Genomic DNA, 17184 nt, shown 5'->3' with positions numbered 1-17184 from the left:
AAAGCGCAAATCGTCTCTCACCAAACTTCTACTAACACGACTGGTATTGACCCACTTTAATAGTGCCGTCGTACTTCTTGTACGTCATCGCGTTCTTGGCTTTCGGAATTTGAGTTTGAGTCAACATCCGTCGGAAAACAATCCACGCTTTTGTTGTCGGAATTTCCGATCGTCTGTACGCAGCATTAGAGTAACATATGTTATGTCTTTCTCTCACATTGAATATATTTAGCCAGATTCACGTAGTTTGGCATATGTTTAAGCCGGCGTAGCGCAGCTCATTTGCACTACGCCGACGTAAAATAGAGAGGCAAGTACAGTATTCACGAAGTACTTGCTCCGTAAGTTACGTCGGAGTAGCGCAAATGGGCCGGCGTAACCCCGCCTAATTCAAAGTAGGCATGTAGTGGGCGGGCTACATTTAAATGAACCGTGACCCAATGTAATTGAGGGCCGTTCGCAAATACTCCCTACGTAACGACGTGGGCTCAATGCTTTCGACGTGAATGTAACCTATGCCCAGCCCCATTCACGTACGCTTACGCAAACAACGTAAAATACGACGCCTGTTCCGTCATCCATACCTTGCATGGGCTGCGCCATCCTTTTGGTGGTTTATCTTCACGCCGGCGTGTGTCTTACGTAAACGGCGTATCTTACTGCAACGGGCATACGTATGTTCGTGAATCGGCGTATCTTGTTACATATTCGACGCGTAAATCCACGAACACGCCCCTAGCGGCCAGCGTAAATATGCACATGAGATATGACGGCGTAGGAGACTTACGTCGGTCGTATCTTGGCCAAATTTAAGCGTATCTGGTTTCCAGAATACGCTTAAATATACGACGGCGCTCATTCGGACTTACGACGGCGTATCTACTGATACGCCGTCGTAAGTCTACCTGAAACCCGGCTAATTGTGTTTTACTTTCTTTGATCTTTTGAATCATGTTCTAATAAAATATTTGTAATGTTTTTATATATTTTGTTATGGTTATTGCTGCCTTAAATTACCCGGTGCTGTTTACTCATGGTTTAGAACTTGGCCCTCTTGCTTTAATCCTCGCAATCACTGGCTCAGAACAAATGTGCACATAAATACTTTTCTCTGATTTGCATAATTGGTCCTTGTCAGTGACTAAGAAAGATTTAAAGCCAAGAGATCAGCATAACAGCCAGGCAACTAGCATTTTAAACGGAGGGTAGCAATGGTGTTCCCATATAAAATGTTTACTGTATGAGCGAAATATTTTCTGCTGGTAATCTGTGGGAAAAAAATATGCCCATCCAAGACCTTTCTAAAATTCAGCAAAATTGGGTGAGAAAGGTCCCAGGGCGTATACACCAATAGAGGTGGAGACGCTCATTTCATGGTGACAAGCCGTGTGTTGCAGTGTGTTAGTCTAGGCGCTCAGTACATTGTGGTTTCGTGTGAGGAAGTATCTCGGAGCCACAGTCTGCTGCTCACATACATATACTGAGACGCTGACTATGACACATCTGGAGGTGGGGGGGCTGACTGAACATAATACCCTAGATTCTCAGTACGGACAGAGGCAATGACAGATAACTATGGAGAGCTTTCTGCTGCGCGGCAGGCTCTGCGAGACAGCTACCAAAACCTGCAGAATGTCGCTGATTACTGCGAGAAGAACTACATGGAGGTAAGATTGGGGGAAAGTGGAAGGAATGGGTCCTTTAAGAAGCCCTTGCTTTAACTTTGCGATCTCCCGACTGATGATAGGTTAAAGTGTATGTAAATGTTAACAATGATCTTCTCCTTTTTGCTTCTTTTTGGTCTGTTAAAAGAGAAGTTCAGCCTCGTTTGGCTGGGCTACTCCTATTGGTCACAGGAGTGCAATTCGTTTTGCACTCCTGTGACCTGTTTTCAGCAAAGAGCGGTCTAAAGTCCACTCTCCGCTGACGTCACTGGAATCGGTCCAGGCAGCGCATCATCTTAGGAAGTCTGGATCTGCCAGGTGCCTGGACTGATAGCAGTCTCAGCATCTCAGAGAGCCGCTGAGAGCCTGAGACGGCCGCTCCCTGTCCCTCCACAGTTCAGCGCTCCAATGAGCGTGGAGGAGCAGAGCAGGAGAGCTTCTGATTGACAGGCAGCATCTCTCCACTCGGGGGGCCAAGAGAATCGAGCCATCGGCGGTGTTCGGTGGCTCTGTTCTCAGTGAAGAGGCAGCGGGAAATAGATGCAGCACCAGTCTGATGCTGCATCCACCTAGGTCCACCGCTGAAGAAGTCCCCGCCCATAGAGGACGTAACGCGTAAGAAAGGAGCGTTGTGACGTCACCCGCGGCTATCACTTTGCTCAATATACACGCTGTATATATCGGCACCAATCGTGGTGCCTTTATTGTGAGTGTTTTTTATCTTTTATTACGATTAAATCGTTTATCCAAATGGAGAGCACTATGTTTTGGCATTTGTTTATTACATGACCTGGGATAACCTATCGGTTTCTCTGTGACGTCTCTACTACTGTTGGATTTGCTGATATTTACACATAAAGCGCATTTGACCCTCCATAATCAAAGGGTCCAGGTGGTGAGGTGAGAGGCCATTTCATGTGGTGGTGGATGTGTGTCTAGCACATGTGAAGTTACCTACACAGTCATCTGTCTGTCTACATTGGCACTCACTGGAGGTGTACTGCAATTTTATGGACTTTCTAATTTATCTTTTATTATTTTACACCATCTGTATTTGATCCCCCTAGGCAGGGCAGGACTTAGGGTGGTGGGTGCCCCTGGGCTTGAGTGTTAAAGGGGCCCCCTGGAGCCGAGAATTGGGGGGGATCGAAGTTGTTGAGCGGGGGGGGGGGGGGGCGAATTGAAGGTGTTGAGCGGGGGGGAGCGCATTAAAGTTGTTGAGCGGGGGGAGGGATTTTGCAGTTGTTGAGGGGGGGAGTGCCTCTCACCTGTGCCAACAGCCTGGGCCACAGACTGTCATTAGCCCGGCTCTCGGCTTTCTTCCCTTCAGCAGCCGCAGTCCTCCACACACCGCTTCGGTTCCTCCTGCTTCCGTGCTGCCTCCTCTTGCAGTGCGGGAAAATTAACCCTTTTGGGGGACTGCGGGAAGAAGCTGTCTGTGCGGGAAAGTCCCACAGAATCCGTGCGTGTTGGGAGGTATGCGCAGGGCCGCCATCAGGAATTTTGGGGCCCCTTGCACAGCTTAAGGCATGGGCCCCCTGAAGCAGAGAACCTAGGGGGGGGGTGGGGGTGCTGCCGCCTGAAATTGAGAAGCGTGGGGGCCTTTACAAAAAAAAGAAGAAATAAAGAAGAAAACAAATATATATAAATATATGTAGCCATCCGGGGCCCTGGGGACCTCTGGGCCTTTTAATAAAAAGAAAAAATAAACCTCTGGGCCCTTTAATAATAAAAAAAAAAAACATTTATAAAAAAATACATAAAAAAAGGGAGGTTGCCAAACCCGGGGGCCCTGGGGACCTCTGGGCCCCTGGGAACCTCTGGGCCTTTTAATAAAAAATAAAAAAATAAACAAAAATAAAAAAATAAACATTTATAAAAAAAATAAAAAAGGGGGGGTTGCCACATGGGGCCCTGGGGACCTCTGAGCCCTTTAATAAAAAAAAAAATATATATATATATAAAAAAAAATGTATTTTTTTTTTATAAAAAATAAAAAAGGTGGGTTGCCATCCGGGGGCCCTGGAGACCCCTGGGCCCTTTAATAATAATAATAATAATATATATATATATATATATATATATATATATATATATATATATATATATATATATACATATATATTATATATATAAAAATAAAAAATATATAAAAAAAACATTTTTTTACAAAAAATTAATAAAAAAAAGGGGGGTTGCCGTCCGGGGCCCTGGAGACCCCTGGGCCCTTTAATAATAATAATAAAATATATATATATATATATATATATATATATATATATATATATATATATATATATATATATATATAAAAATAAAAAATATATTAAAAAAAAAACATTTTTTTACAAAAAATAAATAAAAAAGGGGGGGTTGCCGTCCGGGGCCCTGGGGGCCTCCGGGCCCCTGGGGACCTCCGGACCCCTAAAAAAAAAAAAAAAAAAAAAATTTTTTTTTTTTTTTTTTTTTTTAAAGGGGGCCCCCTATTGGGTGGGGCCCCTGGGCTTGAGCCCAGTCAAGGCCAATGGTAAGTCCGGCCCTGCCCCTAGGTAAGTATGAATCTACAATAAAAAAGAAAAAAACCCCCATACATCTCTTTTAACCACTTAAGCCCCGTTTTGCTGGCCAAAGACCAGAGCACTTTTTGCGATTCGGGACTGCGTCGCTTTAACTGACAATTGCGTGGTTGTGCGATGTGGCTCCCTAACAAAATTGACGTCTTTTGTTTTGAGCTTTCTTTTGGTGGTATTTGATCACCTTTGCGGTTTTTATTTTTTGTGCTATAAACAAAAATAGAGCGACAATTTTGAAAAAAAATCAATATTTTTTAACTTTTTGCTATAATAAATATCCCCTCAAAAAATCTATAAAAAAATGTAATTTTTCCACAGTTTAGGCCGATACGTATTCTTATACAAATTTTTGGTAAAAAAAATGCAATAAGCGTATATTGATTGGTTTGCGCAAAAGTTATAGCATCTACAAAATAGGGTAATAGAATTATGGTATTTTTATTATAATTTTTTTGAAATGGCGGCGATCTGTGATTTTTATTGTGACTGCGACTTTATAGCGGACACATCGGACACATTTTTGGGACCATTGTAATTTTTACAGCGAACAGAGCTATAAAAATGCACTGATTACTATGAAAATTACACTGGCAGTGAAGGGGTTAACCACTAGGTGGCGCTGAAGGGGTTAAGTGTGCCCTAGTGAGTGCTTATAACTGTAGGGGGGATGGGTTGTGTGTGACACGATATTGATCACCGCTTCCGATTACAGGAAGCGATGATCAGTGTCCTGTCATTAGGAAGACTGGGTAAATGCTTGTTTACATCAGCATTCAGCGTTCTTCCTCACTGTGACACGAGTCCGCGGGACCCACAGACGGAGTCACGGAGCTCACAGCGGGCGCGCGCGTCCAGAATGCCGCCTTTTAAAGGGTACGTATATACATCCATCTGGTCTGATGAGTCTCGATTTCAGCTGTGACATTCAGATGGTGGGGTCAGAATTTGGCATAATCAGAAAGTATGGATCCATGGTGCAAGGTGCTGTGTAATGTAAAAGGGTCCAAAGGTGCAGGGTGCTGTGTAATGTAAAGGGGTCCCGAGGTGCAAGGTGCTGTGTAATGTAAAGGGGTCCAGAAGTGCAGAGTGCTGTGTAATGTAAAAGGGCCCAGAGGTGCAGGGTGCTTTGTAATGTAAAGGGGCCCAGAAGTGCAGGGTGCTATGTAATGTAAAGGGGTCCAGGGCGCTGTGTAATGTAAAGGGGTCTAGAGGTGCAGGGTGCTGTGTAATGTAAAAGGGTCCAGAGGTGCGGTGCTATGTAATGTAAAGGGGTCCAGGGCACTGTGTAATGTAAAGGGGTCCAGAGGTGCAGGGTGCTGTGTAATGTAAAGGGGTCCAGAGGTGCAAGGTGCTGGAGGTTAACACTAGGGGGCGATCAAGGGGTTAAATGTGTTCCCTAGGAGTGATTCTAACTGTGGGGGAGGGTGACTGACTGGGGGAGGAGACCGATCGGTGTCCCTATGTACACGGGACACACCATCGGTCTCCTCTCCCTGACAGGACATGGATCTCTGTGTTTACACACAGAGATCCACATCCCTGCTCTGTCACTGCCGATTGCGGGTAACTGGCGGACATCGTGGCCGCCAGGCACGCGCATCGGCATCCCAGTGATGCACCGGGCACACCCCCAGTGGCCGGAGGACCCGAGGCCGTAAAAAGACGGCCTCCTGGCATTGTAGAGCCACCTTGTGGCCGTCTTTTTACAATGGCCCGGGTCTGAAGAAGTTAAAGTGTATTACACGTGCCATACACGTGTAACCTGATCAACGCATAGCATCATGTTTGACTTCTCTCTTGTCTAGCAATCAGTATTGGAAGCTGCCGGCCATTGACCAGTGACACCATGCAAAAGTAATCAGAGGATGAACTTCCACTTTTAATCCAAAGATTTTATCAGCTTTTCATAGAATGGTTGAGAAGTTAGAACCCCTGTTTTGTTGCTGTCCATCTCCTTATTGGGAAAATGCACTCAATTTGTCCTAGTGACCACTGTCACTGATGCCTCGTACACACGACCATTTTTCTCAGCACGAAAAAAAACAACGTTTTTCCTGACGTGATTCCTCTCCAGCCTGACTTGCATACACATGTTCATGCAAAAAAACGTCCGACCAAAGCGCGGTGGCGTACAACGGGACTATAAAGGGGAAGTTCCTTTCAAATGGCGCCACCCTTTGCTCTGCTTTTGGGCTGCATACATGATTCTGAGCATGCACGTTTGTTTTCCCATCGGAAAAGCATACACACAACCGTTTTTTCCAGGAAAAAAACTGACGGGAAACACAACGAGAAAAAAGAGAGCTGGTTTAAATTTTTTTGCGGGCAGTTTTTTCGTAGAGAAAACTGCTATGGAGCATACACACGACCAGTTTTCACGACCAATATAAAAAATGGCAGTTTTCTCGTGAAAACCAGTCAAGTGTACAAGGCATGATAGTGTCAGAAAAACCAAGAACATTGTCACCAAGACAGGAATAGAAGAGGAAATCTTTAAGGTCTCACGTGAACATTTTTCTGGACGATCTTCTGGCTGCTGGTATACATCCACGGTACGGTGCAGTGGAGGTTTATCAGACATATACCCGCACCTACACAGTTGTCAGATAGGGAGCAGCGCGTGTCCGTGTAGCCAATGCCTGACATCAATGGGACTGGGATGCACAGAACACCTGCTCATGCCCGTGTGGGTAAACACAACCCTCACATGGATGTACACTGTAGTATGCCCACGTGAACAAGGAATTACAAGACTAGAGGTGAACACCTGCAAATTCTTTGCTGATGATGGGTGCATAGTTCTGTTGTAACTTCCTTGGTTAATTCCCCTGGGTGAATTTATGAGGAAGAAGTGAACATATATTTGCTTATATATGTCATACATATTTATTAGCATTCCAGTCTCCGTTTTTACAGACATCCACGGTGGTTAAAGTGGTTCTAAAGGTTTGTGTTTATTTTTTTTTCCATTTAAAATAGAAAACACATCATACTTACTTGCTCTGTGTAGTGGTTATGCACAGAGCAGCCTCGATCTGCCTCTTCTCAGGTCCCCAGCAGGCGTTTGAGGCCCCTCTCCCTTGCCCAGTGCCCCCAGAGCAAGCTGCTTGCTCTGGGGGCACTTGTGCGTGCTCACTCCCTGCTGTGTCTCAGCCAATAAGGAGGAAGAGACCCAGGAGAGCCACTGCTCTTGTGCACATCACTGTATTGAGATGGGGCTTGGATAAGTAATGGGGGGGCTGCGAGGGGAGCTGTACACTAAAGTTTTCACCCTTTACAACCTGCACCCTTTACAACCTGCACATTTACATTGGCAGAATGGCACGGCTGGGCACATGCACGTACAGGTTCGTCCTGTGCTAGTACCCAGCCGTGGGTCGCGGGCGCGCGCCCGCGACCCGGTCCGAAGCTCCGTGACCAGGACCGTGGGACCCGCGGACCCGATCGCCGCTGGAGTCCCGCGATCGGTCCCCGGTGCTAAAGAACGGGGAGAGCTGTGTGTAAACACAGCTTCCCCGTTCCTCACTGTGGCGGCGGCATCGATCGTGTGATCCCTTTTATAGGGATTCACAATCGATGATGTCACACCTACAGCCACACCCCCCTACAGTTGTAAACACATGAGGTCACACATAACCCCTTCAGCGCCCCCTTGTGGTTAACTCCCAAACTGCAACTGTCATGTTCACAGTAAACAATGCATTTTAAATGCATTTTTTTGCTGTGAAAATGACAATGGTCCCAAAAATGCGTCAAAATTGTCCGAAGTGTCCACCATAATGTCGCAGTCATGAAAAAAAACGCTGATCACCGCCATTAGTAGTAAAACAAATAGTTTTTTATAAAAATGCAATAAAACGACCCCCTATTTTGTAAACGCTATAAATTTTGCGCAAACCAACCGATAAACGCTTATTGCAATTTTTTTTACCAAAAATAGGTAGAAGACTAAGTATCGGCCTAAACTGAGGAAAAAAAATGTTTTTTTATATATTTTTTGGGGATATTTATTATAGCAAAAAGTCGCTCTATTTTTGTTTATAGCGCAAAAAATAAAAACCACAGAGGTGATTAAATACCACCAAAAGAAAGCTCTATTTGTGGGGAAAAAAGGACGCCAATTTTGTTTGGGAGCCACGTCGCACGACCGCGCAATAGTCAGTTAAAGTGACGCAGTGCCGAATCGCAAAAACTGTCCGGGTCCTTTACCTGCATTTTGGTCTGGGTCTTAAGTGGTTAAGACATCGCTTGTGTATCAAGTCAAAATTTATTTAAACACTGTGCTTGTCTTGCAAACTGCTCGCAAACCAAGTTACTCTCAAACCAAGGTTTTACTGTATTAGGTCCACTTTATTATTCCTTCTCTGAGCTTTGCATGTGTTGTCATAAGAACACTATTATTCCTGAAAGACCCAGATGTATTATTATTAGTAGGCATTCCAATGGATTAATAGCACTTTGTAGAAAAACATCCTGGGATGATAGGGATAAAATGCATGATGTCAATTTTAAACAAAACATAGGCATTAGATGGTGGTGAGATGTACAGGGGTATTTTATAATGATCTTTTTTCCGACCATACATGAACATCATTTTATTACAGGTATTTATATAGCACCAACTATTTATGTAGTGATTTACATATATAATATATATGTTGTATACAGGGGCGGACTGACCATGCCACTAGGGGGCCCCATCAGGGTTGCCAGCCTCAGTAAAACCAGGGACAGTATGTAAAAAAGTTTTTTAAAAAATCACTAGATTATAGCTGCCCCGCCTCTCCAGTACCTTTTCAGTGTGTGTGTATGTGTATTCTGTGTGTGTGTGTATACATTGGGCCAGATTCTCAAAGGCGTTACGACGGCGCAACACCATTAGCGCCGTCGTAACACCTCATCTGGCCCCGGGTATCTATGCGACTGATTCTCAGAATCAGTTTCGCATAGGTACCCATTAGATCTGACAAGCGTAAGGCTGTTACGCTGTCAGATCTTAAAAGTAATTTTTTTTCCCGCCGCTAGGTGTCGCATCGTCGCTTTTCCCCGTCGTCTATGCAAATGAGGTAAGTACGGCGATTCCCGAACATACGCGAGGTCGACGCAGCAAATTAACGTCGTTTGCGTAGCGTACCCGACGCGTAAGGTTGCCCCTGCTAATTAGCAGGCGCAACCAATGTTAACTATGGCCGTCGTTCCCGCGTCGAATTGAATAAAAATTACGTCGTTTGCGTAAGACGTCCGTGAATGGCGCTGGACGCCATTTACGTATACATCTAGGCAAATGACGTCGGGGCGACGTCATTTAGCGCAATGCACGTCGGGTAATTTACCCGACGGAGCATGCGCAGTACGCTCGGCGCGGGAGCGCGCCTAATTTAAATGGTGCCCGCCCCATTTGAATTGGGCGGGCTTGCGCCGAGCAATCTAATGCTACACCGCCGCAAGTTTACAGGTAAGTGTTCTGAGAATCAGGATGTAAACCTGTAGACCTGCGGCGGTGTAACGTAGAGCTCATATATTACGCTGCCCAGGAGCAGCGCGAATGTATGAGAATCTGGGCCTGTGTGTCTGTGTGTGTGTATACTTTGTATGTATACTGTATGTGTGTGTATACTGTGTGGCCCACAATCTATTACATGGGGACCCCATAATCCCCTATTGCCCAGGGGCCCCATAATCTCCTATTGCCCGGGGGCCCTATGAGTTGTCAGTCCACCCCTGGCTGTATATATAGTATCTCACAAAAGTAAGTAAACCCCTCACATTATTGTAAATATTTTATTCTATCTTTTCATGTGACAACACTGAAGAAATGACACTTTGCTACAATGTAAAGTAGTGAGTGTACAGCTTGTATAACAGTGTAAATATGCCGTCCCCTCAAAATAGCTCAACATACAGCCATTAATGTATAAACCGCTGGCAACAAAAGTGAGTACACCCCTAAGTGAAAATGTCCAGAATAGGCCCAAAGTGTCAATATTTTGTGTGGCCTCCATTGTTTTCAAGCACTGCCCAAACCCTCTTGGGCATGGAGTTCACCAGAGCTTCACAGGTTGCCACTGGAGTCCTCTTCCACTCCTCCATGACGACATCATGGAGCTGGGGGATGTTAGAGACCATGCACTCCTCCACCTTCCGTTTGAGGCAGCCAAAGGGAATCTGTGCTAGAGACCGGAGGGGGGATTGTGGAATCTGGGGAGAATCAGAGATCATAGGCTAATCTAAAGACCTGTTTGTGACCTCTATGAGAAACAACTAACCCTAGCTGTGATCCACATAAAATCTTGAAGGCTGCATTTCAGGTCACAGTTTAGAGACTCCTGTTATAGAGAATGTATTATACAGCCACATTTTACCCTAATTAAGCCAACTAGACATTGCCTTGAAAAGTCCATGTTATTTACCATCATTAACTTGTTTTCATAATTTTTTAGTGTATGCATGCTTTTGCCATACTAAACCTGTTTTGCATTATCGTTTCTAACTTGTCACCTGTTTATGTTCTGTCTCTAGGGCAGACAGCTAAACCTTCTTCTCCCATAAACTTCAGATACCATATTTCTTTGATCTCAGTTTTATTAGAACAAGCCAGGTGAAACTACAAAATAACAGAAATAGACCTCAATAAGTACAATATTACATACATTACAGCATACATTACAGAAACAACGATCTACAATATAGGATGAGATAGTCAAAACCTACTTTTTAAGTTCTCTAAGGGGAGATGGCGATAGATTGTGAAATACATGTCTTGCTTCCTGCAGTATCTTCTCAAAAATTATGGCAGGTTCACTTCCTGTGAAGATTCTACCCAGAATTCCCTGCTTACTAACAACTTCCTTAACTACACATACAGTGAGTCAAATAAACAGAACAACTGCAGCAATACCAAAAAAGAACACTAGGTGGAGCCTGCACTCCACATATGATTGTCTTATGTAAATTACAAACCTTACATGTAATTTTACCGACACAGATAATCAGAATAGAAGTCTGGTGGACAGAACAGTTTAGTAAACTGCAAAATACAGCACACTGCCTGATCATTCCACCAAGTATCTATTATTGTTTTTAGAAATGATTAGTATTGCAGCAAGGTATTCATTTGTCTCAGATATCTGTTCTTCATCTAAGTTCCTGAAACTTCCATTAGTGTTTTTTTTTTAAATGCTTTCAAAGTTTTATTTTTTTAAATTGATTGATCCTTTGAAGAGCTGTCCTTGGCTTCTCCGCAGGCTCCCGACAAGCGCAAGGCTCTGGAGAAAACCATGTCTCTAGTCACCCAGACCCTGGCCAGCGTGGTGTCTCAAGTGGGAATAGCTGCCAGATACATGTCTGAGATGCTGGAAGAACAGAGCCTGGTTCTACAGAAGGAGGAGGCTAAAGTCCGAATTATCTCCCAGGTTGGTTACCAGGTGTTCGCACAAAGCATGTGCCGCCTATGGGCACAATGTTTCCCATGCATCATAAGGCATCTTCAAAATCCTTTCCTCCTACAGGAACCACAATACCCTTAACGTGAATCTGTACTACATATTTTAAAAGTTCTGCCTACAATATACACCATACAGTATTAACTTAACAAGACAGAAAAACCTTTATAGCATGCATCTATAATATTGGTTTAACATTATTACTGTGGCATTGCTTTCTCTGCACTAACTGCCATCCTTCTGCTCAATGACAGTGTCCTTACTGGCCATTGGACAATGGAACAACAGTTGCCAGGGCCCAAAGTGACACCAAACTCTGGTCTAAAAAAATGATATTCTACTATGTATTCTTAACTCAGAAAGGCACCTTCTTATGCTCTCTGCAAGTGCACTTGGAAGTGCAGTCACTGTAGATCCGAGGGGGACAAGCAAGGAAAATAAAAAACAGCATTTTAGCTTGCACATGATTGGATGATGAAACTAGCAGAGCTTCCCCTCATTCCAGATCTTCCCCTCAGATTTACAGCGACTACACTTGTAGTGCAAAGTGGATTTGCCTTTCGTAAATAACCCCCATAGTCTCTTTGTCCTATGCACTCAGAATCTGGTGCAGCTGTTCATAGTAATCAAACAGCTTCTTTAATTTAGCTTTGCCAATATAACCTGGAAGCTGAATGGTTTATATACAGAGCTGCACCAGATTTTCATGCTCCAATTTTAGTAAATAAACCCCACTGTGTAGCTGACAGCATCCCAATAAATAATGTCACTGTGTAGATGACAGTATCCTAGCAACTGGTGACACTATGTAGCTGACTGTATCCTAACAATTGGTGACACTGTGTAGCTGACAGCATCCTAGCAACTGGTGACACTGTGTAGCTGACAGCATCCTAGCAACTGGTGACACTGTGTAGCTGACAGCATCCTAGCAACTGGTGACACTGTGTAGCTGACAGCATCCTAGCAACTGGTGACACTGTGTAGCTGACAGCATCCTAGCAACTGGTGACACTGTGTAGCTGACAGCATCTTAGCAACTGGTGACACTGTGTAGCTGACAGCATTCTAGTACCTGGTAACCCTGTGTAGCTGACAGCATCCTAGCAACTGGTGACACTATGTAGCCTACAGCATCCCAACAACTAATGACACTGTATAGATGACAGCATCCTAGCAACTGGGGACACTGTGTAGCTGACAGCATCCCAAACAACGAATGACACTGTGTAGACGACAGCACCCTAGCAACTGGTGACACTGTGTAGCTGACAGCATCCTAGCAACTGATGACACTATGTACAGTAGCTGACAGCATCCTAGCAACTGGTGACACTGTGTAGCTGACAGCATCCTAGCAATCAGTAACGGGGTGGCACATGCCAAGATGTATACACGTTAAAACCCCACTCTGAACATTAGGGCTTGTCTCTCTACCCCGATATAGCGTTGGCTTTAATTGCCTTCAGTTTCCTTATCTATGAACTGGAAGTAATTCTTTCTGAATTTGTCACAGCAATAGCAACCCATTATGAACATGTTAGAAGTAAGAACAAAATGTTGCACGTGTCAGAACTCTTAACGAAACTGTGGCAAGGCTTTTATGAAGTATGCACGGATGTTCTAATCTAAAGGGATCATGCTGCCAGAAAAGTGTTGCAAATGCTTTATTGAATCGCTCCCAATAATTTAGGTGATATCTAGGTGTCCACAGGCTTCTGGCAAAATAGTCTAGTATCAAAAGCCTGAAAAAGTTTTAACCCTTCCTCATTGTGTCTAAGCCTAAAAAAAAGGTTTGGCTAAAATATTTTATTTACCTTAGTCAATGTGCAAAAATATGAGCAAGAGCGGAGTATGTCCTTCTACTATAGACGAAGGAGAGATAACAGTCAGCGTTCCTGTACAGACCTTTGTGCTGATAAAGGAAAAGCAGACGCCTGATAGCACAATGAAAAGAAAACTTTCTTCACAGTCTCTGCAAATGTGAAGTTATGGACATAGTACTGTATATTTAGAGAAGAGACTAAGTGCTGCCATCTACTGTTATTTTCAATAATTGTTTTTCTTTGTTGAAATAATCTTTGTTGTCCTTATTTAATGATTTTTGCAGTTCATATTTGCTAGCTATCAAGAAAATTTTACAAATAATTATATATGTAACTCCTTTAATTTATAAGCCAACTCCCTATGTTTAATGAATCACACTCTGCAAAGAAGGACAATGATGAGCCAGCTCAACTTGAAACTAAAATTTAAATTCTGTGGGTTTACCCGCCATGGCGCCACTCTCACCACTTACCTCTCGTGGCTACAATTGCAAGATTTGCTTATTGATGTCGATGGCTCTCTGCCACAAAAGGTGTCACTCTCTTGTAGTTATTAAAAAAGGATGAAAGAGCGTGCCACAGGTTTATATCAAGTCCAGGAGAAAGTTTTATTAGAAGTCACAGACCATAGTCAATGCATTTTGGAGGCACATAACTCCCCCTTTAGCAGAGCTGAAAAAATAAAATAACATAAAACAATATACTGTATGTAAAAATTGGCAGAGCAAACAACCTATGAAAAATTGGAAGAGAAACCACGTTGGGAAATAATCAACAAATGGCTGGAAGCGTTGATTACCAGCTATAATGTGGAAGCTGCAATTATCATGTATAACATGAATACAAAAATTGAAATTGAAAGAAAAATAAATTGCGCTACCTTAAAATTAATAAATAATATATAAAGATTATATATATATATATATATATATATATATATATATATATATATATAACACCCATTGATCAAATGAGACTCAACTTCTACATCAAATAACTGTGTGGTGATTTGTTAATAAAACATAACCAATGTAAAACCGTAGATAAATTAATAAATATCCGTGAAATAGGAAAAATCAATATTGTTGCAAGTCCATATATAGATTATTAAAATCCAGAAAATGAAATGTATGTCCAGGGCTTTTTTTCAGGGGGAACTTGGTGGAACTCAGTTCCACCACCTCTGACTCAGACCCTTTGGTGCCTGCTCACCACAATCACTTGTAAACACAGAAGTCTGGTTTCTGTGTTTACAAGTGACAGCTCTGCACTCTGTGTGTAACCCCCCAAACTCTGCACTCTGTATGTAATGCAATTCTGGTATTTAATGCCCCTTTAAGACCCTTCTACTGTTTGTGAAATCTGAACGGGGTCGTGGTTGAGTTCCTGCACCTATTTTCTGAGAAAAAAAGCTCTGTGTATGTCCATAGATTATGATGCAAGAAAAACAGATGACTATACACCAGTGCTGAGTGCAATCTGATCTGAAGAGGGTCATTGATAGGTAGATTCACAAAGAGGCCGGCTTATCAGTAGATAAGCCGACCTAACTCTGAATCTACACCAGCGTTTGTTTAAGCGTATGCTCACACACAGAGATACGCTTAAACAAAGCTAAGATAGGCCGGCTTGCGCCGTTCTATCTTAGCTTGCAATGTTTCTGATGGCCGCTAGATGGCGCTTCCATTGCGGCCGGCGTAGATTATGTAAATGAGGGCATACGCCGATTCACGAACGTACGCCAGGCCTACGCCGTCGAATTACGTTGTTTCCGTAAGGGATAAGCCGCCTAAAGTTATTCCACCTATGAAGTGGAATAACAATGTTCAGTATGGCCGCCGTTCCCGCCGTGAGGTTCAAATTTTTTACGTCGTTTGCGCAAGTCGTCCGCGAATCGGGAGTTACATCGTTTACGTCCACGTCGAAATCAATAGACCCGTACGGCGTACTTAGTCGCAATGTGCCCTGGGAAATGTAGTCGCCCGGCGCATGCGCAGTGTAAAAAAACGTCAAAAAACGTGAGGTCAAGCCTCATTTCCATACAACACGCCCCCCTCCAAGTCATTTGAATTAGGCGCCCTTACGCCCGCTCGTTTTAGGCTACGCCGCCGTAGATTAGCAGGTAAGTGGTTTGAAAATCACTACTAGCCTAACGAATTTACGGCGGTGTAGCCTAAACAGGCTAGGCTAGGCCGTCCTAAAGTTAGGCCAATGTGTGTGAATCTACCCATAGAAATGAATGCACCAGGAAACTGACCTCGGTCCTCTATGCACATCTCCTTAGAGTCTCCTCTCCAGACTTGTCAAAGCTCCATCAGCGATGGACACAGGACATCCCGGGACTGGACTCCGAGGATTGGGAGGACATGTGGTACTTCCCCTTCAAAATCCTGGTCTCACTTTGAGACCGTCTCATACAATACAAAATACTGCACCGGGCATATATTATCCCATATAGATTGCATAAGATGAGAACCTCCCTGTCCTCTGAGTTTTGGAGATGTGCTAGGGATCTGGCCGACTTCATACACATCTTCTGGTCCTGCCCAGCAATTAAAAACTACTGGTCACAAATACTATCTGTAATACAAGAGGTGGAGGGAATAGATATAGCCCCAACCCCGCAGATATGCCTTCTAGGCTTAGTAGAAGAATTAGCCCCCAGGATAGTAGAGAGAACTCTGATAGGACTTCTGCTATTCTATGCCAGGAAAATTATCACTCTCTGCTCGAAAAAACGTGCCCCGCCGTCCATATTGTTATGGAAAACCCATGTCAATAAAGCACTACCACTCTATAAGAAAACCTACCACAGTAGAGAATGCCCCAAAAAATAAGATAGAGAATGGGCCAAATGGCTAGCGGAGGCCTCCACGGCAACCGCAGACTGATTGAGCATGTACATAATACCACTCTACGGGTGGATGTGATTTTGATACATTGGGTGATCTTTTTGTATTGTAACCTCTGATGTGGGTTTCTTGGATACCTTTTATTGTCCCTTGAGTCTCGACTTAAAGATGTGATCCTTATGCCGCGTACACACGACCGTTTTCCATGACGAGAAAAATGCAATTTTTTAAACTGGTTGTGAAAAACGGTCGTGTGTAGGCTCCAGAGCATTTTTCTCGACGAGAAAATGGGCATTAAAAATTTAGAACCTGCTCTATTTTTCTCGTAGTTTTTCACGCCTTTTTTTTTTACGTCATGAAAAACAGTTGTGTGTACGCTTTAACGAGGGGGGAAAAAATGCTCATGCTTTAGAAGTGAGTTATGAGATGGGGAAATTAGCATAAGCAGTCCAAAGGATGGTGCCATTCGAATGGAACTTCCTCTTTATAGTGCCGTTGTACGTGCTGTACTTCATCGCGCTTTGCTCAAGAATTTTTTTAACGATCATGTGTATGCAAGGCAGGCTTGAGAGGAATCACGTCGAGAAAAACATAGTTTTTTTCAATGACATTAAATAACGGTCGTGTGTACATGGCATTAGACATTTCAATTGAGCAGGAGCCGATACAGCACTAGGTTGGTTGTTTTTGTTTTCTTTGTTTTTTTGTTTGTGGACGTGCTACAGCTGTATGTTACTAATGTTAGAAGCAGCCCAATTGCTGGCTGGCACTGACTCCTGCATGGGTCTAGTCCCAATGCTGAGGCAGGTTTACTGTTGTCTGTTTGT

The 17184-nt window shown here is 43.6% G+C and overlaps 1 protein-coding gene across 2 annotated transcripts in view; it reads left to right on the top strand.

The window, feature by feature from the left end:
* The first annotated feature begins 1398 nt into the window (after positions 1-1398).
* Positions 1399-17184, top strand: part of ABI3 (ABI family member 3) — a 48802-nt gene continuing 33016 nt past the window's right edge. For both annotated transcript variants that reach the window (XM_040331758.1, XM_040331757.1), the window contains exons 1-2: positions 1399-1667; positions 11482-11649. In XM_040331758.1, coding sequence (XP_040187692.1) covers positions 1563-1667; positions 11482-11649 — 273 coding nt within the window. In that variant the 5' untranslated portion in view covers positions 1399-1562. The remainder of the gene's footprint in view (positions 1668-11481; positions 11650-17184) is intronic.

Source organism: Rana temporaria, chromosome 12, assembly GCF_905171775.1.
Source record: "Rana temporaria chromosome 12, aRanTem1.1, whole genome shotgun sequence".
Taxonomy (NCBI): Eukaryota; Metazoa; Chordata; class Amphibia; order Anura; family Ranidae; genus Rana; species Rana temporaria.
Note: the sequence above shows the minus strand (reverse complement) of the source record. Positions and strands in the feature narration are given on the sequence as shown.